Source organism: Trifolium pratense, linkage group LG2, assembly GCF_020283565.1.
Source record: "Trifolium pratense cultivar HEN17-A07 linkage group LG2, ARS_RC_1.1, whole genome shotgun sequence".
Lineage (NCBI taxonomy): Eukaryota > Viridiplantae > Streptophyta > Magnoliopsida > Fabales > Fabaceae > Trifolium > Trifolium pratense.
In genome coordinates, this window is record NC_060060.1 from 62,529,606 (window position 1) to 62,556,673 (window position 27,068).

Here is a 27,068-nt window from a genome sequence, read left to right on the forward strand (position 1 = left end):
TATGTTATCAACATACATTCATCACCACACTATAGTTAAATCATCACCAATTAGAAATCATACACTTCAAGTAAGTTTTCACTAATTAATGATAACATGTTATCATCATCACAATCATGATTATTCTCTGAGATTACTCAATTAATCACATCATCAAGTAATATCAAGGACAAAATACACATTAGTTTACAAGCTTTGCGTACTATGCCACATAACAATTACAAGTAATATGAAGACACGTAATACTTAATGCTTCTGATGTGACATAGATATGTCATGTCACCTATACACATCTATATGCATGTGATACCATATACTCAACTATATTTTGGCCACCTAGAACCAATTTCTCAACTATTTACTCAACTGTTTTACATCATGAAGGATGATTCCATGAATGAATGCATGAATGTTCACGTACCAAATATATGATACATCTCAACTATATTTCATCCCCAAAACATAACATAATCCATAATTAACAATATTATTCATCATGAATAATCATCATCATAATCAATTATCATCATATCTCAACTATATAATCATCACATCTCAACTATATAAGCATTGTATCTCAACTAAACAAATATTGTATTTCAACCATCACTAGTGGAAAAAACACATTTTAAATCACACATTTTAAATCAGGTGCTATCCACCTGATTTAAAACCTTCAGAATTTAGGACCCGCTATTTTGCTTCTTAAGTGAATAAATACTAAATCAGGTAGACTGATTTAAAAGAATTATTTATTATAAAAAAAAATAAAAATTGTTTCCCTCTCTTCTCTGTGAAAGAAAATTCCTTTCCCCCCTTTATTTTCATTTAGCAAAATTGATTTCCCTCTTGTTTTTTTTCATTCACCAGAAAACCCTAACATCAGAGAACTTTTTCTTCACTTTCTCTCTATCACGAACACAGAGACTTTTTCACTTTCTCTCTTCACGAACCCTAACATCGCAGCTTCAAATCCATCGCCGCTTCCATCGCAGCTTCCATCGTAGAGCAGCTTCTCACACGAACAGAGCAGCTTCAAATCCATCGCCGCTTCCATCAGAGCTTCAAATCGACCAAATCAGCTTCCATCGCAAAGCCGCTTCTCACACGAACAGAGGTTAGTTGAACTTCAATTTCGATTCAAATCGACGATTCTTCAATGATTCTCATTCCAATTTCCCCTTTCGTTTAGTTCAATTTCGATTTAGGTCTTGTCTTCATTCTTCATTAATTTCTCGTGAGCTTCAAATTCTCTTCCCCGCTACCACCGCCATGTTCGCATTCAGTGGCCGGTGGTGTGTAGTTGTTTCTTGTGTGGTGGTGTTTTAGATGCTGTATATTAGTCGGATTTAGGTAATTTGTGTAGTTTTGTTTTTGTTTAATTGGAACTTGGAACTTGATTCTGGACTGCTTGGTTGAAATTTAGGGTTTTACACTTTTTACTAGTTATTCTAATTAGGAATCAGAATTATTCTAACTAGAACTAGAATTAGAAAGAGAATGATGGTTTAATTTTAGGATCAATTATACATATACAATAGCACTGTAGGAGCATATAGGACCCTGATTATCAAGCTGTTATGATTTATGAAATTAAGTGAAAGGGTTATTCCTAATCCTGAGCAAATTGGTGTGCAGAACATATAGTGTATGACATAGCCATGGACAAGAATGATTTATTTTGGAAGGAGTAATGATTTAGTGATTGTATTCTAAATAGGCATTTATATTAACTGTATTTGTTGTTAATGGACAAGAATGCGAGATGTTGCTCGGTTATTTTTTCGGTTGATTTTGCTGCTGCTGCATATTTGTGCAGTCTGTTTTCTTCTTGTTTGCGGCCTTCGATTCAGTTGAGGCATGTTGGCTCTTATTAGACTAGGCCGGGTGTTCAGAGTATGAAGGCTGATAGGGTGTTATGTGAAGGTTGATTATACTGATGTGGTGGGTACGTAGGTTGTACTTAGGAATCTTATTGCATAGGTTCCCTGTGTTGAGTTTGGTGGAAGTGTTCATTTTGAAATTTGTAGCTTGTCTGCATAATTATGCAGTAGTAGTTAAAAAGAGGTACTTGGTTTGCATTCATTGTATTTACTTTAGCTTGTGACTTTGTTTTGTAGTACTTTTCTCACTTGCATATCTCTTGCACTTTTTCCGTGTTTAATGTTGTGCTTTCTTTTTAGGTGAATACTCCGTACACATATTATGTGAATATCAAGGACTGTTATATGAAATTGATATGTAATGGTCTTAGACTTTAGTTTATTAATTTTTATAATCATTATATGAAAAAGGATAACACACTAATTATGTAGCATATAGCAGAATTAGTTCATTTTCATAGCATGTTGATTTGAAAATAAAATAAAAATAAAATATTTATATATAATTGAATCTCGGTGATTATTGTAGTGTTTATAAATTTTAGTTGTTTTGTTCTTTGACTTAACCCCTTTACGATTAGAACCATTTTCACCTGATACTTAATTATCGCATTCTTGCTGTTTTAGTATTTTTTTTTTCTTTTCAGAAGTACGTAGTAGTCATGGATCGTAGTTGGATGAATTCTAACCGTTTGAGTATAGATTATAAGGAAGGAGTGAACAAGTTTATACAGTTTGCTTTTGAAAATCTTCCTAATAACAACGGAAGGTTTTATTGTCCTTGTATGAAATGTTTTAATATTCCCAAGTTACATTTTGAGTTGATAAAAAGTCATCTTATTTGTCACGGGGTTAACCAAAGTTATACCAAATGGATATGGCATGGTGAGTCGGTAACCGATCCAATTGCGTCAAATACAAATGAAGTCGATGTAGATATGAACGATCAGCTAGATGATATGATCCGTGATATAGGCCCAGAGTCTTTCCAGCGAGCACAAATGTATGATAATTTGCGCAAAGACAAAGAAGACACATTGTATCCGGGGTGCACTAACTTCACACGGTTGTCTGCGGTGCTGAGATTGTTCAATTTGAAGGCGAGAAAGGATGGACAGATAAAAGCTTCACTGAATTGCTTGAGTTGTTGAAAGAAATGCTTCCAGAAGGTAACACATTACCCAATAGTAACTATGAGGCGAAGAAGATATTGTGTCCGATGGGTATGGAGTATAAGAAAATACATGCATGCCCTAATGATTGTATATTGTATCGAAATGAGTTTGAAGAGTTGAAGAGGTGTCCTAGGTGTGGACTATCACGCTACAAAGTGAAGGACAATGATTTCAATTGTGATGGAAGCATACAATGTAACGACCCGTTTTTCGTATTCGTATATTTTATTAAATGTTATTTTATTTATTAATTGGCTTTTATTATTTTAGTGAGCGACGAATAATTATTTAGCCGAACGTAAGTTATTAGACGCGAAAACCATTGTTTTGGGCTTATGGGCGTGAGAGGCATGGGCCTAAGCCAATTGGGCTTGGTTCATGACTCATGAGAAGTAGTATAAGTAGCAAGTCCAACTTATGAATAGTTTCACAATTCATTTTCCTTGAGTTTGAGTGAGTAGAGCAAGAGCAAAACCATAGAGCTAAGCTAGGGTTTGATCAAGAGAGAAAGCTTGAGCAAGAGAAGGCTTGGATCATCATCTTTGCTTAAGGTAAGAGATTAGAATTCATGATTCTTGAGTGGCAAGGAGAGGGGAGATTGTCTATGTCTCCGTTCCCGAACTCTCCCACTCAATTTCTTTTAGACTTTTGATTAAGCTTATGTATGTGAGTGTGATGTTCTTCATCATCACTTTGTATGTGTTAATCACTAGCTTGATTCTATGACAAATATGTATGTGTTTGGATCATTTTTGTTAAGTTTATGAAAGTTACTTAAAACCCAAGAAATTGGCTTGATTTTGATTGTTAGAGGTATTTGGATGTTTGGAAGGGATGATTAATGTTCCTTGATACCATATATGTTTGAAATGGTTGTTTATATGAATTTATAACATGTTTGGATGAATTTTTGAGTTGATTTGAGGTTAAACCGCCTTAGATAACTCAAGAACAGATATTTCTGGTGTAGTTCGCTACGGATTCGCTACGGATTCGCTTAGCGAATAAGTTCGCTACGGATTCGCTACGGATTCGCTTAGCGAATAAGTTCGCTACGGGTTCGCTATCTGTTCGCCATGTACCTGTAACCCTCTGATGTAGTTCGCTACCTGTTCGCTACAGCGAACGTGTTCGCTACGTGTTCGCTACGTGTTCGCTACGTGTTCGCTACGGGTTCGCTACGGATTCGCTCAGCGAACAGCACTGTGACAGCAACTTTTTGATAATTGTTTTAAGTGCAATTAGGCACTTGTAACATGGTTTAAGGGTATCCTTACATGTTTGTTGATACATGTTGATGTTGTTAATGCTTATTGTTAATCGTTATATGATTCGCACGCGTATGCAATGACTTGTAGTTCAAGTGACTATGTTTATGTTTTAACATTAATTTGCAATGTTAAGGAAATGATGTGTGTTTTATGACATAAGTGTAAATGAAACTTTATGTGTATAAAAATGGTTATGCAGATAATTATCATGTGAATAATTATGATTTGAGTGATAGGTTATTGTGTTATCCTAATGTGTTAGATGTTGGAATTGTGTTTCCGCATCAGTGAATGAATAGCTTCGAGCTAGATAGCGTCATGTATTTGATGTGTTTAAAAGTAATCATGCATTCATGATTGTATGTGAACATTGGAAACTTGGGTTCCAATAACGAAAATGGATTATGTGTCCATAATGAAGCCGAGGATCGGATTAGATGAATCCATGAGTCCGGAGTTGCTATCCAACAGGATATAAAACTGTTTTGGCTTATCCAAGGGAGATAAGATGGTTCGGTAAGTTCCGACATATCCAGCATGATATAAAACTGTTCTTGGTCCACCGTTGGTGAGACACCTTGGTACCACATGCATTTAGTTATGTCTAGGGATGGCATGACAGTGAATTAATTGGCATTAGATACCTTAGGGTAAATGCGCATATGTTTGATAAATGGTATGTGACATTTATTTGGTTGTATTGTGTTGAACTTTATTAATTGATAAATGTTTAGTGCGATGTTTTGACGTGAGTTAGAATATGTATGATAGCTCGAAAGTGTAAGGCTTTTCTTATACTCGTATGATATGCGATTATGTTTTCTAACTCTCTGCTTTGTGTTATTTGTTGGACCTTTGGGGGTTCAGATATTCAGGCTGAGGACTGTGCCGACGTTTAGACTGCGGTATTAGCTGGGTGTTGAAGATACCTTTTGGTGAGGAGGCTTAGCATAGATTACTCCTCTTAGTACTAGCTTTTGACTAGAGTTTGTAAATAGTAAATGCTCTGGTAATGTAACATCGAGTCGGGGTTACGCTTGGATTTCATCGTATATCGGTGTTACCTTTTTGATACGCTAGTTCTTGTATAAGTGACATCCTTAGGGATGAATTTGGCTTATGTATATATATATGTATATATATGCATGCTTGGTTTGATTGGAATCCGCTGTTGCTTTTCATGTTAAATTTCATGATGCTCTGTGTGTATGCATGTGTTTTAATTACCGCGTGGCACTCTGCCTTTACACTTGTTAAAAAGTTTTTAAAATTACGTTTTTAAGGGTAGTACGGGTTAGGGTGTTACAATAGTGGTATCAGAGCAGGTCGGTTCGTGTGAACCAATTAGGACTTTTCTTTTCCCTGTATGAGCATGTGTAGGGAACACTGTTAGTACTTTCTAACGTCTAGTTGTGATTCGTTCAGGAATCATGGCTGCTGCGAGAACGAATGCTCAGATTGCGGAAGCTTTGGCCGCACTCACCAACATTGTGGTTAGAGATCATCAACCTGGAAGAGAGGTAGAGATGAGGTTGGAAAGGTTCATGAAGCAGAAACCGCCAACATTTACCGGAGGTTACAACCCGGATGGAGCTCACAAGTGGCTGGAGGAACTTGAGATAATTTTTGAAGCAATGGATTGTTCCGAGGAAGGGAAGACAACCCTTGGGACATATGTGTTGCGCGAGGAAGCGAATGTGTGGTGGAAGAACGCCAAGTTGAGGCTAGGACCCGGTGGTATGGCTATACCATGGGCAATGTTTAAAAGAGAATTTTTGGTTAAGTATTTTCCTGTGGATGTGAAGAATAAGAAGGTGGTGGAATTCATGGAGTTGAAACAGGGAAATATGACGGTAGCTGACTATGCCGTCAAGTTTGAGACTTTGTGTGCGTTTAGTCCGCATTACAACACTATGGAAGCGGAGAACGACAAGTGCGTGAAGTTTGAAAGTGGTCTACGTCCAGACATTAAGCATATGATTGGATTTTCGCAGATAAGGGATTTTGCGACCCTTGTGAACAAAAGTAGGATTTGTGATGAAGATGGTAGAGCTAAGGTGAGCTACTACAAGGCTGTGAACGACCGAAAAGGGAAGGGACAAGAGCGCGGAAAACCTTATGATAACCGCGGTAGGGGTAATACAAGTGGTGGTAAGAAGCCGGTGAATGGAAATTGTTACAACTGTGGAGAACGGGGTCATATGTCTTATGATTGCCCGAAGAAAGGGGATAGGTGTAAGAATTGTGGAAGGCTGGGCCACAAGACCGAAGTGTGTAGGACAAAAGTGGTGTGTTTCAACTGTGGAGATGAAGGCCACAAGAGTCTGACTTGTAAGAAGCCCAAGAAGGTGATGGGCAAGGTGTTTGCTTTGAGTGGAGAGGATGCTAGCCTTGAGGACAATCTCATTAGAGGTACGTGTTTCATCTATGACACTCCTTTAATTGCGATTATAGATACGGGAGCGACGCATTCTTTTATTTCTTTGGATTGTGCGAAGCGTCTTAGTATTCCTTTAACGGATATGATGGGTAGGATGGAAATAGAAACTCCTGCTAATGGTTCAGTGATTACCCGACATGTATGTCGTAACTGCCCCGTAACCATTTTCGGTAGGCACTTTGGTATGGATTTAGTGTGTATTCCACTTAGTGGTATGGATGTGATTTTTGGTATGAATTGGTTAATCTTCAACCGAATTCATATCAACTGTCGTGAGAAGGCCGTTGTTTTTCCGAAGCCGGAGGAGAACTTGCATTTGATGAGTGGGAAGGAAGTATCGGAAGCGTTGAAAGAACATGCCGAGATGTTCATGATGTTTGCATCATTGAAACTCGAAGGAGGAGTTAAGATAGAAGAGTTACCGATCGTTTGTGAATTCCCAGATGTGTTTCCGGATGACATATCTGACGTGCCTCCAAAGCGAGAGGTAGAGTTTTCTATCGACCTAGTACCTGGAACTAGTCCGATATCGATGGCGCCGTATCGAATGTCAGCGTCAGAGTTGAATGAATTGAAGAAGCAACTTGAAGAGCTGCTTGAGAAGAGGTTTGTTCGACCGAGTGTTTCGCCATGGGGAGCACCTGTTTTGTTTGTAAAGAAGAAAGATGGGAGCATGAGATTATGTATAGACTATCGTCAGTTGAACAAAGTGACGATCAAGAATAAATATCCACTTCCGAGGATAGATGATTTGATGGATCAACTAGTTGGAGCTTGCGTGTTTAGTAAGATAGATTTGAGATCTGGATACCATCAGATTAGAGTGAAGACGGAAGACATACCTAAGACTGCATTTAGGACGAGGTATGGGCACTACGAGTATTCAGTTATGCCGTTTGGTGTGACCAATGCACCTGGAGTTTTCATGGAGTATATGAACCGAATTTTCCATTCATTTTTGGATAGATTCGTGGTGGTGTTCATCGACGACATTTTGATTTACTCAAAATCCGAGGAAGAGCACGAAGAGCACTTGAGGATTGTTTTGCAAGTCTTGAAGGAGAAGAAGTTGTATGCCAAGTTGTCAAAGTGTGAATTTTGGATGAAAGAGGTGAGTTTCCTAGGGCATATAATTTCAAGTGGAGGAATCGCGGTAGATCCTGCGAAGGTTGACGCTGTGTCACAGTGGGGAACGCCGGAATCTGTTTCAGAGATTAGAAGTTTCCTTGGTTTGGCCGGTTATTATAGAAGATTCATCGAAGGTTTTTCGAAGTTGGCTTTGCCGTTAACCAAGTTGACGAGGAAAGATCAAGCGTTTGTTTGGGATGGTATTTGTGAGAAGAGTTTCCAAGAGCTCAAGAGAAGATTGACTACTGCACCCGTGTTGATTTTACCCGATGCCAAAGAGTCGTTCGTCGTATATTGCGATGCTTCGAAGTTAGGACTTGGTGGAGTGCTTATGCAAGGGGGTAATGTGGTAGCATATGCTTCAAGGCAACTGAAGGTTCACGAGAGGAACTATCCAACGCATGATTTAGAGTTAGCCGCAGTGGTGTTTGCTTTGAAAGTGTGGAGACACTACTTGTATGGATCGAGGTTTGAAGTGTTTAGTGATCACAAGAGTCTGAGATACTTATTCGACCAGAAGGAGTTGAATATGAGGCAACGAAGATGGCTCGAATTCTTAAAGGACTACGATTTTGAATTGAGTTATCACCCCGGAAAAGCCAATGTAGTGGCCGATGCATTAAGTAGGAAAACTTTGCATATGTCATCATTGATGGTGAAAGAGTTAGAGTTGATTGAAGAATTCCGAGACTTGAGTCTTGTGTGTGAGGTTACTTCTACAAGTGTGAAGCTTGGAATGTTAAGACTGACGAATCCTTTTCTTGAAGATATTAAAGAACGTCAGAAATCGGATAAGAAATTGATGGAGAAGATGGTACTCATCAATGAAGGCAAGGAGACCAATATCAAGATTGACGAAAGTGGAGTCATGAGATTTCAAGGAAGAGTTTGTGTACCGGATGTACCCGAATTGAAGAGAATGATCATGGAAGAAGGTCACAGAAGTGGTTTGAGTATACATCCTGGAGTAACCAAGATGTATCAGGATTTGAGGAAGTTGTTTTGGTGGCCGGGAATGAAGAGGCAAATTTCTGAATTTGTTTATTCATGCTTAACTTGTCAGAAATCGAAAATTGAACATCAGAAGCCGTTTGGTTTGTTGCAACCAATGTTTATACCCGAATGGAAATGGGATAGCATTGCGATGGATTTTGTGGGAGGTTTACCGAAGACCAAGAAAGGTCATGAAGTGATTTGGGTAGTGGTAGATCGTCTGACGAAGTGTGCTCACTTCATTGCTATCAGGAAAGGTACTTTGGTGCCTAAGTTGGCCGAGATTTATGTGGAGCAGATTGTGAGGCTACATGGTATTCCAACAAGTATTATTTCGGATAGAGATCCGAGATTTACTTCTAGATTTTGGGAAAGCTTGCAAGAAGCTTTAGGAACGAAGTTGAGGTTGAGTTCAGCTTATCATCCTCAGACAGATGGTCAGTCGGAGAGGACGATACAATCCTTAGAGGATTTGTTGAGGGCTTGTGTTTTGGAGCAAAACGTGAATTGGGATTCTTGTTTGCCGTTGGTAGAGTTTACATACAACAACAGTTACCATTCTAGTATCGGAATGGCACCGTTTGAGGCTTTGTATGGGAGAAGGTGTAGGACACCTCTGTGTTGGTATGAAACTGGAGAAGGTGCAATTCTTGGACCAGAGATTGTACAAGAGACAACAGAGAAGATTCGGATGATTCGTGAGAAGATGAAAGCGTCTCAGAGTCGACAGAAGAGTTATCATGATAAAAGGAGGAAGGACATTGAATTCCAAGAAGGGGATCATGTATTCCTACGAGTTACATCGACTACTGGAGTAGGACGTGCGTTGAAGTCAAGGAAGTTGACATCGAGGTTTATTGGACCGTTTGAGATTTTGAAGCGAGTTGGGAAAGTCGCGTATAGGATTGCATTACCGCCATCGTTGGCAAATTTGCACGATGTTTTCCATGTATCACAGTTGCGCAAGTATGTGTCTGATCCGACACACGTGATTGAATCGGACGATGTTCAAGTGAGGGATGACTTGACCATCGAGACTGTGCCTTTGAGAATCGAAGGGAGAGAAGTGAAAAGGTTGAGAAACAAAGAGATTGCATCCGTGAAAGTCGTGTGGGGAGGACCGGCTGGTGAGAATGCGACGTGGGAGTTGGAAAGCAAGATGAGAGATTCTTATCCCGATCTGTTTCTAGGTAATTTCGAGGGCGAAATTCTTTTAAGGGGGGTAGGATTGTAACGACCCGTTTTTCGTATTCGTATATTTTATTAAATGTTATTTTATTTATTAATTGGCTTTTATTATTTTAGTGAGCGACGAATAATTATTTAGCCGAACGTAAGTTATTAGACGCGAAAACCATTGTTTTGGGCTTATGGGCGTGAGAGGCATGGGCCTAAGCCAATTGGGCTTGGTTCATGACTCATGAGAAGTAGTATAAGTAGCAAGTCCAACTTATGAATAGTTTCACAATTCATTTTCCTTGAGTTTGAGTGAGTAGAGCAAGAGCAAAACCATAGAGCTAAGCTAGGGTTTGATCAAGAGAGAAAGCTTGAGCAAGAGAAGGCTTGGATCATCATCTTTGCTTAAGGTAAGAGATTAGAATTCATGATTCTTGAGTGGCAAGGAGAGGGGAGATTGTCTATGTCTCCGTTCCCGAACTCTCCCACTCAATTTCTTTTAGACTTTTGATTAAGCTTATGTATGTGAGTGTGATGTTCTTCATCATCACTTTGTATGTGTTAATCACTAGCTTGATTCTATGACAAATATGTATGTGTTTGGATCATTTTTGTTAAGTTTATGAAAGTTACTTAAAACCCAAGAAATTGGCTTGATTTTGATTGTTAGAGGTATTTGGATGTTTGGAAGGGATGATTAATGTTCCTTGATACCATATATGTTTGAAATGGTTGTTTATATGAATTTATAACATGTTTGGATGAATTTTTGAGTTGATTTGAGGTTAAACCGCCTTAGATAACTCAAGAACAGATATTTCTGGTGTAGTTCGCTACGGATTCGCTACGGATTCGCTTAGCGAATAAGTTCGCTACGGATTCGCTACGGATTCGCTTAGCGAATAAGTTCGCTACGGGTTCGCTATCTGTTCGCCATGTACCTGTAACCCTCTGATGTAGTTCGCTACCTGTTCGCTACAGCGAACGTGTTCGCTACGTGTTCGCTACGTGTTCGCTACGTGTTCGCTACGGGTTCGCTACGGATTCGCTCAGCGAACAGCACTGTGACAGCAACTTTTTGATAATTGTTTTAAGTGCAATTAGGCACTTGTAACATGGTTTAAGGGTATCCTTACATGTTTGTTGATACATGTTGATGTTGTTAATGCTTATTGTTAATCGTTATATGATTCGCACGCGTATGCAATGACTTGTAGTTCAAGTGACTATGTTTATGTTTTAACATTAATTTGCAATGTTAAGGAAATGATGTGTGTTTTATGACATAAGTGTAAATGAAACTTTATGTGTATAAAAATGGTTATGCAGATAATTATCATGTGAATAATTATGATTTGAGTGATAGGTTATTGTGTTATCCTAATGTGTTAGATGTTGGAATTGTGTTTCCGCATCAGTGAATGAATAGCTTCGAGCTAGATAGCGTCATGTATTTGATGTGTTTAAAAGTAATCATGCATTCATGATTGTATGTGAACATTGGAAACTTGGGTTCCAATAACGAAAATGGATTATGTGTCCATAATGAAGCCGAGGATCGGATTAGATGAATCCATGAGTCCGGAGTTGCTATCCAACAGGATATAAAACTGTTTTGGCTTATCCAAGGGAGATAAGATGGTTCGGTAAGTTCCGACATATCCAGCATGATATAAAACTGTTCTTGGTCCACCGTTGGTGAGACACCTTGGTACCACATGCATTTAGTTATGTCTAGGGATGGCATGACAGTGAATTAATTGGCATTAGATACCTTAGGGTAAATGCGCATATGTTTGATAAATGGTATGTGACATTTATTTGGTTGTATTGTGTTGAACTTTATTAATTGATAAATGTTTAGTGCGATGTTTTGACGTGAGTTAGAATATGTATGATAGCTCGAAAGTGTAAGGCTTTTCTTATACTCGTATGATATGCGATTATGTTTTCTAACTCTCTGCTTTGTGTTATTTGTTGGACCTTTGGGGGTTCAGATATTCAGGCTGAGGACTGTGCCGACGTTTAGACTGCGGTATTAGCTGGGTGTTGAAGATACCTTTTGGTGAGGAGGCTTAGCATAGATTACTCCTCTTAGTACTAGCTTTTGACTAGAGTTTGTAAATAGTAAATGCTCTGGTAATGTAACATCGAGTCGGGGTTACGCTTGGATTTCATCGTATATCGGTGTTACCTTTTTGATACGCTAGTTCTTGTATAAGTGACATCCTTAGGGATGAATTTGGCTTATGTATATATATATGTATATATATGCATGCTTGGTTTGATTGGAATCCGCTGTTGCTTTTCATGTTAAATTTCATGATGCTCTGTGTGTATGCATGTGTTTTAATTACCGCGTGGCACTCTGCCTTTACACTTGTTAAAAAGTTTTTAAAATTACGTTTTTAAGGGTAGTACGGGTTAGGGTGTTACATACAACACCCTCCTGCGAAGGTGTTATGGTATCTTCCAATAATTCCAAGGCTGAAGCGGTTGTTCAATAATGTAAATGATGTGAAGAATATTAGATGGCATGCAGATGAGAGGAAATGTGACGGGTACGTTCGTCATCCGGCTGATTCTATACAATGGAAGAAAATTGATGCTTTGTATCCGGAATTCGGGAATGAGCCCAGAAACCTTAGGCTTGGACTTGCTACAGATGGCATGAATCCATTTGGAAACTTAAGCACCAACCACAGTTCATGGTCTGTCCTCTTAATTATTTATAATCTACCTCCTTCAATTTGCATGAAGCGCAAATACATTATGTTATCCATGATGATTTCAGGCCCAAAGCAACCGGGAAATGACATAGATGTTTATCTGAGTCCATTGATTGAAGACTTGAGAATGCTTTGGGAGGAAGGGGTTCATGTGTTTGATGCCCATTCTCGTGATTATTTCACGTTGCGTGCAATGTTATTTTGCACCATCAATGATTTTCCTGCATATGGGAACTTGTCCGGCTATAGTGTGAAGGGGCATAAAGCATGTCCCATATGTGAAAAACGCACTAGGTTCCAACAATTGAGAAATGGAAAGAAGACAGTTTACCTTAGGCATCGGCGATTTCTCAAACGTAATCACCCATATCGTAGGTTAAAGACAGCATTTAATGGAAGCTCGGAAAATGAAATTGCTTCACAAGCCTTAACCGGAGAGCAAGTTTATGACAAAGTGAAAGATGTCAATGTTATATTTGGGAAGGGCCAAAAACAGACCGCTGTGAAAAAAAAATGGAAGAAGAGGTCTGTGTTCTTTAATCTTCCTTATTGGTCGAGTCTAGATGTTAGACATTGCATCGATGTAATGCATGTCGAAAAAAATGTGTGTCATAGTGTAATTGGAACGCTTCTCAACATTCCGGGCAAAACAAAGGATACTAAGAATGCTCGTCTGGATATGGTTGAGTTGGGTATAAGAGAGCAGTTAGCTCCGCAGTCAACAGGTAAGCGAACATATTTGCCTCCGGCATGTCATACTTTGTCAAAAAAAGAAAGAAAAAGCTTTTGTGACTGTTTACAAGGCATAAAAGTTCCACAAGGTTACTCTTCAAATTTCAAGAGACTTGTCTCAGTGAAAGATTTGAAATTAGTTGGATTGAAGTCTCATGATTGTCACATATTGATGCAACAATTACTACCAGTGGCAATTCGTGACATATTGCCTAAAAAAGTTAGAGATGTCTTAACTAGGTTATCCTTATTCTTCAATGCTATTTGCAGCAAAGTCATTGATCCAAATAAATTAGATGAGTTGGAAAATGAGGCTGCAATTATCTTGTGCCAACTAGAGATGTATTTTCCTCCTGCTTTTTTTGACATAATGGTTCACTTAATTGTTCATTTAGTAAGGAAGATTAGGTTGTGTGGTCCTGTTTATTTGAGGTGGATGTATCCAGTTGAACGATATATGAAGATTTTAAAAGGGTATGTGAAGAATCTACGCCATCCTGAAGCATCTATTGTTGAAAGATATGTCGCAGAAGAAGCTATTGAGTTTGTCACCGACTATATGTCAGAAGCGAAAACAATAGGAATTCCTAAGCACAATTGTATATATTGAATAACACCGATGAGGTTATGCCTTACCTTTCTGCTCATAAAGCCATTGTCAAGGGAAAAAATTCTAGAGTGAGTGAAAAATGGTTGATGAAAGAGCATAACAAGACTTTTTTAAAGTGGTTTAAAGAAACCATTTTAAATGACAATTCAGCTTGTGATACATTAATATGGCTATCAAGGGAGCCTAACTTTGATGTCATAACTTGGTCTGGTTACGTTATCAATAATTTTGCATTTTCTACAAAGACCCAGGATGACAAAAGCACCGTACAAAATAGTGGGGTTATGGTCGTAGCTGAGTCCATGCACTTTTCTAGTTCAAAAGATAAAAATCCAGTTATTGCATCCATACCTTATTTTGGAATCATTGAAGAGATTTGGGAAGTTGATTTCATGAAATTTAAAGTGCCTGTTTTTAAATGTAAATGGATTGAAATAAACAGTGGTGTTACAACTGATGAATTTGGTTTTACATTGGTGGATCTTGAAAAGGCAACTTATACGGATGAGCCATTTATTATGGCATCTCAAGCAAAACAAGTATTTTATGTCTCTGATCCTTCTAACGAAAAATGGTCAGTGGTTCTTCAAGGTAAAAATATGCATGAGCCTAATGAGAGTCTAGATTCAACACTAGATATTTCTGAGAGTCCTTTTTCTCAAAGGATACCTACATCCATTGAGGAAACTATAGCGGACGACGTGTATGCCACTCGTCATGATCATGAAGAAGGGATATGGGAAAAAGCTTAGAATTAGTTTTTATCACATATTTGGTTAGTTTATCAATAATTTTTACTTTGATTCTTAACATTAGTTTTTATTCATTATCTTTTTTTTTTGAAACAGATTTTATTCATTATCTTATGTTTAAGTTAACCATTATTATTTTTTATTTTAATGCAGAGACATGGATGATCCATCAGCTCCTTCATTAAGCGAGAAGGATACTCAGCCAACCAAAAAGAGGGGTAGACGTGGAACACGGATGATAGAGTTGACACTGAGTAATGTTAAGAAACCAATTGATTTCGATCAAAAGACCAAACTACCTTTAGGGGCAAACAGAAAAAAGTTCAAGAGTCATGTGGGTTCCGTTGCTCGAAAGACAGTCAGTATTTTGGTGGATGAATGGGAACATGTAGATGAGAATGTGAAGAAACAGATTTGGGACGATATCATGGTAATGTTAGTTATGTTTTTCAACTATACTAATTAAATGCATTATTTTTATACACTAACTAGTTTATTTGTTGTGTAATGTAGTTAACATGGGATATTCGTGATACTGATATTGGAAAATTGAAAGACAAATGGATTTCCTATGCGGGTGAGCGTTGGAGGGCATTTAAAACGTCCCTAACAACGAGATATTTAAATGATGGGGTAATGAGTGACAAATCTCCTCTTGAAACATATAGCTTTCTTGATGAGGAAACATGGCAGGAGTTTATTAAGACACGAGAGGATCGTTCCTTTCTGGTTAGTTAGACTTGAGATTCAGTTTATCGATAAAGTTTATTTTTAGTATTTCCTTTAATTGGTGTGTTGTTTATATCAGGAGAAAAGAAAGAGGGGTCAAATGGTTCAAGCTTGTAATAAATACCCTCACATCATGTCTCGTGGGGGATATGAGTTGATTGAAGAAAAGATGATGCAAGAAAAAATAAAACAAAGACAAGAGTCAGCTGGAGAGTCCCTACCTACACCTCCATCTCCACCAAAACGCCATGAGAAGTGGATAGTGGGCCGAACAAAGCCATCAGGAGAGTACACATCAAAAGAAACACAAGTTGTTGCAGATAAAATTGTAAGTAAATGAATTGTTATAATTATTATTATTAGGATTATTATTATTATTATTATTATTATTATTATTATTATCATTATAATTAATTATTAATACACTTGTTTAAATTATACTATCTTGTAGACTTCCCTGGTTCAAAAAACAGCTGAAGGAACCTTTGTTCCGCAAGGACGTAATGATATCTTAACTGAAGCGATTGGGCGACCTGAACACCCTGGACGTGTTCGTGCTGCCGGTCGAGGTGTGGGAATTCGACAATATTTTGGTCCGCAATCGCGTAGTGCTGCCTCTACCTCACTTGTTCTCAATAGCACACAAGTGGAGGCCATTAAAATCGAGCTTACAAAGGAGATTAGAGAGCAATTGATGCGGGATATATCATCTATGCCTGTTTTTTCTCAACAATACCCAAACTTCCCAACCTGCTCTCCTGATATACTTGCAAGCACAAATGGTAGTTGTTCCGCGGTGCGGCATATACCAGTGGATGAGGATGAGGAAGATATCCCTGATGAGTGTGAACTATATGTTGATAATAAACATCACATGGCATATGCAAATGTGTACAACTTGGGACCTACCATACATAATCAGCTGTTAGATAATGATATGGCAAGGGTGGCTATAACCAAGGTGCTAGATCCAAATGTTCCCGTCCCCAGGCCCACGGATGAGGTGACAAAAGTTGGTGAAGCCCTCAACAATTTCATTCAATGGCCAAAAAGACTTTTGCGCCTTGTTGCTAATAAGGTATTAGTTATTTTATCCATTTTCTGGTTACTGCTACTGCTGGTTACTGCTATAGTTACTGCTATATAATTGTTATCTTATGTTGTCTAATATTTTATTTTAATTGTTAAGGATGATGAAGGAAAAAAGAAAGATGTCCTTCCATCTAAAAGGTCAGAACCCGATAACACATGTGCTGAAAAATTGATGTTAAAGATAATGTCGCGGAAGGATGATGTGAAGTTCAAGTTGGAAGGGGATGCATTTTTTTCTCTCCCAACCAGAGATATTATGGAGTTGTGTCTGAAAACACAAGATTTACGCGTCTCTATTCTACGTATATGGGTGGTGTAAGTGCATTTATGTATCACTATTATACTCAATACTCAGTTTAATTTCCACATCTTCTGCAATTGTGCATTTACTGTTACTGCTGGCTACTGTTGGTTACTGCTGTTTTATAGTTTTCAATTTCAAATTGGTGGATTTGATTCCCTGTTATCGTGTTTTGTGGATTTGGATCTCATTCTGTTATCATGTTTTATAGCTTAATCAACTCTTTGCTTGAATTTTTGTTATCTGCTTCCTGCTTCCTGCTCCCTGCTCAATCTGATTTTTGTTATCATGTTAGGAATAATTTTAACTTTTATTTGTTGCTTGAATTTAGGTATATGAAACACCTTTGTACTCGGTTGGACAAGAGTAACATGTATGGTTTTATTGATCCTAATTTCATTCAACCACAAACTGATCGAGCTGGTTCTCAGTCTTACATAACTGAAAAACTGGTTGAGAATGAGAAATACTGTTTTTTTGTACCTTACTTACACAAGTAAGTGTGTTTGATTGTTATAGGTAATCACACACACACATATATATCTATATATATATTAGAAAGAATTGAAGTTGACACATTTAATTTTTGTTTCTCAATGTAGTCATCATTGGCAATTGCTCATTATTGAGCCAAAAACACAAAATGTAATCTTCCTATGTTCAAAGGGGTTGAGGCCAGATAAAAATATTGTTCTTATTGTTGATTCGTAAGTATTTTATTTATTTATCTCATGTAATTTATGATGTGTTATCAGACAAATTTAATGAATATATATTTTATTATTGTAGAGCTATAAATGGATATAATATGTTGAAAGGTTCAAGAAAACAGAGAAAGCCAACATGGAAAACTACTCTCACAGTAAGTTAACAATTACATAAAGAATCTAATTTTTTGTTTTCTGCGATGGTGTTTCTCTGCTATCATTGTGTTTCTCTGCGATGGTGTTTCTCACAGTAAGTTAACTATTTTTTTTGTAGTGCCAAAGACAATCTTTCAATCATGAGAGTGGTTATTATGTTTTGATACATATGTTGAACATTGTATCTGCCGGTATTGTTAATTCATGGAATCAGGTGTGTATCCGAATTTTTCAATTATTTGTGTTAATTGTGTTCTTTAATGATGATACAATATTCTAATATTATTTAACATTTATTAAGGTATTTGGAGACTCAACACCATTTCACGAGGACGAAGTTTCGAATGTTCAAGAACGTTTAGCAAATTCGATTCTTGAATTTGTATGAAGTAATTTGATTAGGTAAAAAATAACACTTGTATTCTGTTACGTAGAAATGATGATGCACCGATGGTTTTGTGGTGTTTAAGGCCTCTTTGATAGCCTTGTTTGTCTTTGTAACAGGGAGGATTTTGATCCTGTGTCTGCTGCATTGTAACAAGAGGATTTGGTGTTTTGTGCCTTTGGTAGGAGCCTAAGATTGTTTAGATTTAGTTTGGTTAGGCGTGTTTTGGTAGTAGCCTAAGATTGTGTAGCTTTGCTTAGGCGTGTTTTGGTAGTAGCTAGTCTAAGATTGTGTAGCTTTGCTTAGGCGTGTTTGTGCTTTTGTTTGGAGCCTAAGATTGTTTCGTTTTAGTAGGAGATATTAAGATTCGATGGTACTTTTGGAATAGATTTTCATGAATATTTTGTAACTGAATTTAATGACAATTTGGTGAATTTAATGACAATTTGGTGGTATCATATTTGATTTTCTGATATTTTGTTTTTGAAGGATGTGTATGAAGTTTCAATTCAGTTATAATTATATATTTATGTACAATATTGTAAGTGAATCAGGGATTTGGAAAAAAAAAAAAAAATAGTTGATGCTTTTAAATCGGGCAAACTGATTTAAAATAACTTTATTAAATTGGCCGAACCGATCTAAATTCGTGAATTTAAATCGGCCAGACGGATCTAAAATAACTCTATTTAAGTTGGTTGAACCGATGTAATTTAATAATTTAAATCGGGTCAGCCGAGTTAAAAAAGGCTTTAAAAAAATAGTATTTTTAAAAAAATGGATCCGACCGATTTAAATAGCGTAAAAGAAATCGGGCTACCCGATTTAATTAAAACATTTAAATCGGGTTGAGGTGCCGATTTAAATCAAAGAAAACTTACTAAATCGACGGCTTCTAAATCGGTCGCCCAACCGATTTAAATAGCCTCCAGGAACCGATTTAAAAAGTGTTTTTTCCACTAGTGCATACAATCATCAACATTAAACATGTAATCAAATTATGTTATCAACACACATTCATCACAACACTACAGTTAAATCATCACCAATTAGAAATCATTAAATCCAAAACACTTTAACACTTTCAGAATGCAATCTGCAATCTGCTTTCTTATCGGTTTCAGTTAATGGAAGATCTCATGGTTACTTCAATTGTACTAGAGGAGTCAGGCAGGGGGACCCTCTCTCTCCACTTCTCTTTTGTTTGGAAGAGGATGTGTTAAGTAGAAGTATCTTCAAGCTGGTAGCTGATGGAAAGCTTGATCTTATCAAGGCAACTAGGAATGTCAATGTTCCATCTCATACTTTCTATGCAGATGATTTGATGATTTTTTGCAAAGGTAAAATATCTGGTCTTACTTTTCTTAAAGATTTATTTGACAGATATGCTTCAGAATCTGGTCAGATAATCAACACATGTAAGTCCACTATTATTTCTAGGTCTATCACTCAAGACAGGTTAGCTATTATTGTTCAGCTGCTTAACTTCAAAATTGGTACTCTTCCTTTCTATTATCTTGGAGTTCCAATTTTCAAAGGGAAGCCAAAAGTTTGTCATTTACAACCAATTGCAGACAAGATTAAAATGAAGCTATCAGCTTGGAAGGCCTCTCTTCTATCTATTGCTGGAAGGGTGCAATTGGTTAGGTCAGTGATACAAAGCATGATGATGTATAGTATATCCCTCTATTCTTGGCCTGTTTCTTTGATCAAAGAAGTGGAGAGATGTATCCTGAATTTTTTGTGGAGTGGAGATATTGAAATGAAAAAACTTGTAACTGTTTCATGGAAGAAAGTTTGCAGGCCTCTTTCTCAAGGGGGTTTGAATTTAAGATCTCTCTCAAGCTTGAATAAAGCAACAAATTTGAAACTCTGTTGGAACCTTATCAATTCTCAAAATTCTTGGGCAAATCTACTAAAAGATAGAGTCATCAGGAAAAGGAATATTATCCATCATCATATCTCTTCTTCCATCTGGAGTAGTATAAAAGAAGAGTTTTCAGTAATCACAGATAATACAATTTGGCTTCTTGGCAATGGTGAAGAAATCAATTTTTGGAATGATAACTGGTGTGGTACAATTCTTGCTGAGCAATTTAATGTTCCAATGGATTTTCCCCCCACAGATGCATCAACATTTCAGCAATCTTGTCTGCATTGTTCAGCAAGAGACTATTCCTTCGGAGATTTCTCAAGATAAGCTTATATGGAAACATTCAGATACAGGTGACTTACAACTAAAGGAAGCTTATAATTTTAAGCTGCAACAGCTTCAAGACCTTGATTGGGCCAAAGCTATTTGGAACTCAGATATTCCACCATCTAAATCCCTTTTAGTTTGGAGGCTCATGCACAACAAAATTCCAACAGATGAGAATTTAAAGGTAAGAGGTTGTTTTATCCCCTCTATGTGCAATTTGTGCAGTTGTCATGAAGAATCCACTTTCCATATCTTTTTTGAATGTGATTATGCAATCAAAATTTGGTCATGGTTTGGTAGTTGTCTTAATTTAGTGCCGCAATTCACTTCTATGGACGACATGTGGAAAATTTATGATTTGAATTGGTCTCCACAATGTAAGATTGCAGTCACTGCTGCATTGATCAATTTACTCAATATTTTATGGTTTGTTAGAAAGCAGGCCAGTACTTCTTTGTCCGGCAACAATACTAGCAAAGTATCTTCCAATTCCGTTAGAGACTTTACTATACTTAAGCATTTTAAAGTCACAATTCATCATCCTAGAATACCCGTGATCAAAGAAATTTTATGGAACCCCCCTCTGCCTACCTGGATCAAATGCAATATTGATGGAGCTTCCAAAGGTAATCCTGGTCTTTCCTCTTGTGGTGGCATATTCAGAAACAATGCAGCTGATTTTATTCTTGGTTTTGCCGAACCTTTAGGAATTTCTACTTCCTATCAAGCTGAATTATGTGGTGCTATTAGAGCTATAGAAATTGCCCATTAGTTCAATTGGCATAATCTGTGGCTAGAGTCAGACTCTGCATCAGTGGTCTCGACTGTTAGTAATGTTGCTGATACTATACCTTGGTCATTAAAAAATAGATGGCACAATGCAATGGTTCTCTTCATGCAAATGAACTGTATTGTCACTCATATATTCCGAGAAGGAAACCAAGTTGCTGATACACTTGCTAATCAAGGTCTTACTTTACATTCTATTACTTACTGGCATGAAGCACCTATGTTTATTAGGGACAGTTATGTAAAAAACAAGTTTGGCGTAACTGTTTTCAGGTTTTGTGTTTCTTAAATGGAGTCTTGGTCTAGTCCCCTCCATTTATATCTACTTGTTATTATATATTTATACTAGTCCCACACCCGTGCGATGCACGAGTGTTATGCGGAATTTTATATTATAATGTTGGAAAATCATTCGTATAAATTGAAACAATAAGTATTATGAAAATTATAATAATAACATCAACAACAACAAAATAATAATAATAAAAAAAAAAAAGTGATGTAAATATAAGATAGATATTAAAGATGTGTTTATACATTTCAAAAAGATTACAATGGATCATATTGCATCTACCAAAATAAGTCAGTAATCCATAAATTGTCATGTCACTATAAAAACGGTTTGTGGTCATACTTATACACTGTGGTTAGATTAGTGGTTGCACAACTATCTAGGAATTATATATATAGATGTTTATACATTTAAAAAACTTATTTATACATCACATTTGAAATTACTTTGGTATCTTCTTCATTAACATTGATTAGCAATATCTTTAACCCATTCTTCAAAATAACTATGGAAATGACAACATATAATTGACCATAGAAAACAATCGATGTTGAAACATAAGTTTTTATTTATATTATAAATCTCATTGGAGGATTCTGAGTTGAATAAACTACTTCATTATCTTTTACCAAAAAACTACTGTATTATCGAATTTGACATTTATATTAATTTGAAACTTATTGGAGCAAAGATAAACCAACTCTTACTAAAATATCGAATATGATAAAAGGCATAACAACCATTAGTAAATTTTATTTTATCTATTTTTTTTACTAACATTAGAAAGTAGTCCTGACAATCGACCAACTTCTTATATTTACAAAGATTGGACAAAAGGTTATTAGCAAAAACATTAACTTTTTTGAAAAAAAAAACAATAAAATACACAAAATAATAAAATGAACAAAAAAATTTAAAATGAATAATAACCCAAAACAACAACAACAATAATAATAATAACAATAATAATAATAATTACAATTAGTACCCCACATTAAATGAATGTAAGTGGATGATGTGGCTAAATGAAAGGTTTTCATTGGTTTGTGGATTAGGGTTTAGATAGGCAATTCCACAACTATCTAGGATTTATATATATAGATATTTTGGGATGCCTAGCACTTAGCTAGCATCTTTTTGGTTTAAAAAAAAAAAAGAAATCATACAGTTCAAAAAAGTTTTCACTAATTAATCATAACATGTTATCATCATCACAATCATGTTTATTCTCTAATATTACTCAATTAATAACAAGATATAGAGAGAGAAGAAAACACACAACATTTTTTATACTAATTCCTCCCACTAACGAGAGTAGTCCAATCCCCTTGACTCTTTAAGGGAATTCACTATAATCACAAATGATTATAAATGCCCTAGCACCTTGCTAAGGAATTCGTTGTCCAAGTACACCTACTTAGGTCTTCCTTGCCCAGACCTCGACCTAGGACTTCCATGCTAAAGTACTACGTACACGAGACTTCTCTTTGCTCAAGCATAACATAAAGAGACTTCTTCTAACTTAACCAAGTTAAGATAGATTACAAATGAACACTTGATATATAATCAGAGGTGCTCGCAATTTAAGCACAGTTACAAGAAATGTATCCATTGGAGAAGCTGTTGTAGGAGTTTTGCATTGAGCCTTGTGAGTTGCAGAGAGTTGTTGGACTTTGTCTGCAACGATCGTGTTGAAGCTTTTGGTTTTTGGATAATATCTGCTCCTTTCTTTCATTGTATAACTGTCTAAGCTAAAATAGGAAAGTACAATTGACTAGACAATTGTTTTTCTGCTTTATCCTTTCCAAAAGTCAGAACCTTTTAAGATAGCTTATGGTCTTACAAAGGTAACAATCAGATGCAGAACATTCAGAGTCTGCCTTATGCTTCAAGAGTCCGCTTCTTAAGACTTGTAGGCAGAATTCTTCATAGGCGTTTTAGCGAGCTTGCTTCTTTTGGATACTCTTTGCTTAAGACTGTACAATGAATGTCTTCTTTAAACCTGCAGACTTAAGCAAATCATTAGTAACACCAATTGTCCTTTAAATACTTTGTTATTATCAAAACCATATAGAGAGATTAACAAATCAATTTTGATTCAACATCGCTAAGCGAGTAGACCAGAAAACAGAAACTCTGTTCTCGGGTTCTCACTTAGAAAACCCCAAAATCATCAATTCTAACAATAAAGCATAAAAATCATAACTTTAAGCATATAAACACGAATTAACTTCAACTCATGCAAGATTCATGAGATTCATCCATTTTATACAAAACTCGTAAACTGTCAAAAGCTTAACAAGCATCTACAAATTTCCAATTTTTATCCCATCAATTCATACTTCTAATTAGTTATGAGTAACATATACATCAACTAATCAAAAAGGTTTCATTTTCATAAATAAATCTCAAAGATCCAATACTAAAGAAAAAGAGTGTAGAAAGATTGGGATGGAGAAAATGGGTTTTCTCCTCTTTCTATGAATCACCCTAGATTAGAATACTACTCTCATACCTTTATGTTATTTGAAATATAACAATGGCTTGTTCTTCACTATCTTCTTCATAAACCCTTCTTTTCTCTCTTCCTTCTCTCTACCTCTTTCTCAATTTGCATACAAAGACTACTTCTCTCTCTAAACTCCCCTTATATAGTTAGGTTAAATCACTATTCTAAACTAAAATACCCTCCCACCTAGTGGATTTATTCCATTAATTCTAGTATTTAACTCAACAACTTCTATAATTCCATTAATTAACTAAAATTATCCAAATCTCACAAATACTAAGTTACGAAAGTTATCCGCCACATAAACAAATAAATAAATAACCTAATAATAAAATTGGGATGTTACAATTACATTTTTGCATGTACCCTTTCCTATTGTCTCTGCAGCTCGCAACCTCCATCAAGACAAGCCTTATTTCACTGAAGGAACCATCTGGTTCTAATACCTCAGATCACAATAAGAACTAATTGTCTCGTTAAAAAAAACTATTTGTTACATAACTTTTTATGTATCAGTGATCAATAGTTGTCTTGTAATATTTTAGGTATCAATTATAATATTTATAATTATCAATGAAAAATATTTATCCAACATTTTTTATGCATCAATGGCAACATTTTTTTTGTATATTTATCAATAAGGACTAATTGTAAAAAAAAAAAAAAAATTGTCCCGTTGTTTAAAAAAAAGTATTTGTTATATAATTGTTTATGTATCAGTGATCAATACTTATCCCGTAAACTTTTATGTAGCAATGACAACCATTTATCCAACAATTCTTTTATATATATTGTTGGAGATTTTTGGGGAAGATACTGCAACACTTAAACAAAGAAGATGTCAATGATGGATGCACGTAAAGATTCAAAGCGTGTTTTCACACTAACCTTTAGGTTCTATTCGCCCCCACCAATAATGTGTATTGGATGCAATTGGGATGTACGGCGAATACCCTGCAGGATACTTTGATCACCTTGTAGTGGTTTGCACTATCACAACAAGCATATCTTTGATAATAGTTTACAGAAAGATTATTCTTTCAATTCATTCATGCATTAATGAAAAGAAAGATGATTTAGAGTATTGTAAATGGGAGAGGAATTGACCAAGTTATTATTTCTTTTACGTGTCCATGTTTCTCTATTTATAGAGAAAATAACTATTACTTGAGTAAAATAAACTTCTCTTCATAACAGTTATTGATGTATTCAGTTTGAAATAAATCCAAAACTGCTCTCCTAGTGTGTTGGCATGTATATCTCTTGCTGCAGTTACAGTTTTGCTAAAAATTCGAATTTTAATAATTCAAATCAATTCAACAAATAAAATGCAAAAACAGCAAAATGTGGGAATCGAACCATGCACATGCAAGTCGCCCCATTCATTGCTCAACCACTAGAACACATTCAATAACACTGATATAATTCTGATTATTAACACTGATATTTTGGAAATAACTCTTACAATCCCCCACCATTTACAAAATATGACTAAATCCATATTTCTGGAAATATCATGGTTTCAGATAATGGTATCTCACGATTTGAACCATTACTTAGTAAGATAATGTGTTCCACTTATTCCGAATAGACATTGATAGACAAGCTTTGAACCAACTATTCATTAGAACAAGTGTGTGCATAACTTACACATGAAATCTCGGTATTATCAAAAGAATTAATAACTTTGACACATTCAATAAGGCCTTGTGTCACATATCCTTTTCATGAGAATTTAAGAGTCAAACCCTTGAACTCTATGAAGCGGCCTCACTTCATTCTCATATAGGTAGACTATATCATAAATGCACCCATAATTATGCATTCAAGCAAATATATGTTATATGTCTATTAAGAGGAAAACCTCATCCTACCACTTTCAATCTTATGGTCCAAGTACTTTTACCCCTTGGGATGTATCTATTATCAAGTACTTCAATTACTCTAATAGTGTACTTTCACCATTGAACTCAAGACTTGATATTATTCAAGTGTGAGTTGAGTTTCCACCATTGGTGATCAATTAGATCCGGGTTTGTATCACATCCCTTATGACGTTTTCAATGATTTTAACATCATATCCGAAGACATCATAACCTTGTCAATCATTTCGTCAAATAATTGCAAGTTTTCCTCTTAAATAATTTTGAATATTCAATCATTTTCATAGCTATGCCTTTTATATATTCTTGATAGTTTAACCAACTATCACAAATTCATGACTCTGAGTCATTCAATTACTTTGTATTTTATACAAACTCATTTTAAATCATTTCACATTTGTTATTAAACTAAACCATTTAATAACAAGCATTACGATTTAAAGTTTTCACTTCCGTTTCAACATTCACCGAATATCATTTATTCAAAATATAAAAAATGTATAATAATGATCATCAAATTTCCAATGATCAACAATAACCATAATCTTAAAATAACAAATTATGAGTCACATACATGTTAATCATACACATATAGTCAAATCTAAAAAACACTTAAGAATTAAATTTCAATTCTATAAAATAATGCATGTCATATTGCTTATCATACACATACATTAAACATGAAAATTATTAACATTAGCAATCATAATAACTTAAATTTTATAGTCTCCACACACTAAGCATGTCTGGCATCATGAAAAAGCATTGTATTAAACAACCTCTGGTGGTTTTCGATATCATGCTATATATCACTTTTTCAAAATTATCAAACTATGAACATTGCTATTAATAGACACATATCAGTATACTACTATAACAATCATGACATTTTAAACCAAGTAGTTAGTTAAAATTCATGTACTGCATTTGAAATAGAAATTTGGAAACAGTGATTCAAGTACTTTAAACTCTTCTTACTCGTTTAATCAAATAGTCTTATTAGAAGTAAAATCAACAATTCATGCTTATAGGAATTCATGAGAATTAGACATCAATCTCTATAATAATCATACAAAAACAATAATATAAATATAAATCACAGTATCATGTTATAAAGCACTACACACAATAAGTTA

General features: G+C 35.8%; 1 protein-coding gene across 1 annotated transcript; it reads left to right on the top strand.

Annotated features, from left to right (window-relative positions):
• The first annotated feature begins 618 nt into the window (after positions 1 to 618).
• Positions 619 to 18,734, top strand: LOC123911353. Its single transcript, XM_045962762.1, has 12 exons — positions 619 to 1,117; positions 15,043 to 15,319; positions 15,403 to 15,618; positions 15,698 to 15,946; positions 16,070 to 16,696; positions 16,808 to 17,025; positions 17,343 to 17,507; positions 17,614 to 17,718; positions 17,801 to 17,873; positions 17,993 to 18,088; positions 18,176 to 18,276; positions 18,379 to 18,734. Exons 2-11 carry the CDS (start codon positions 15,047 to 15,049, stop codon positions 18,260 to 18,262), a joined length of 2,109 nt encoding a protein of 702 aa, XP_045818718.1. The 5' UTR covers positions 619 to 1,117; positions 15,043 to 15,046; the 3' UTR covers positions 18,263 to 18,276; positions 18,379 to 18,734.
• The last annotated feature ends 8,334 nt before the right edge of the window (positions 18,735 to 27,068 follow it).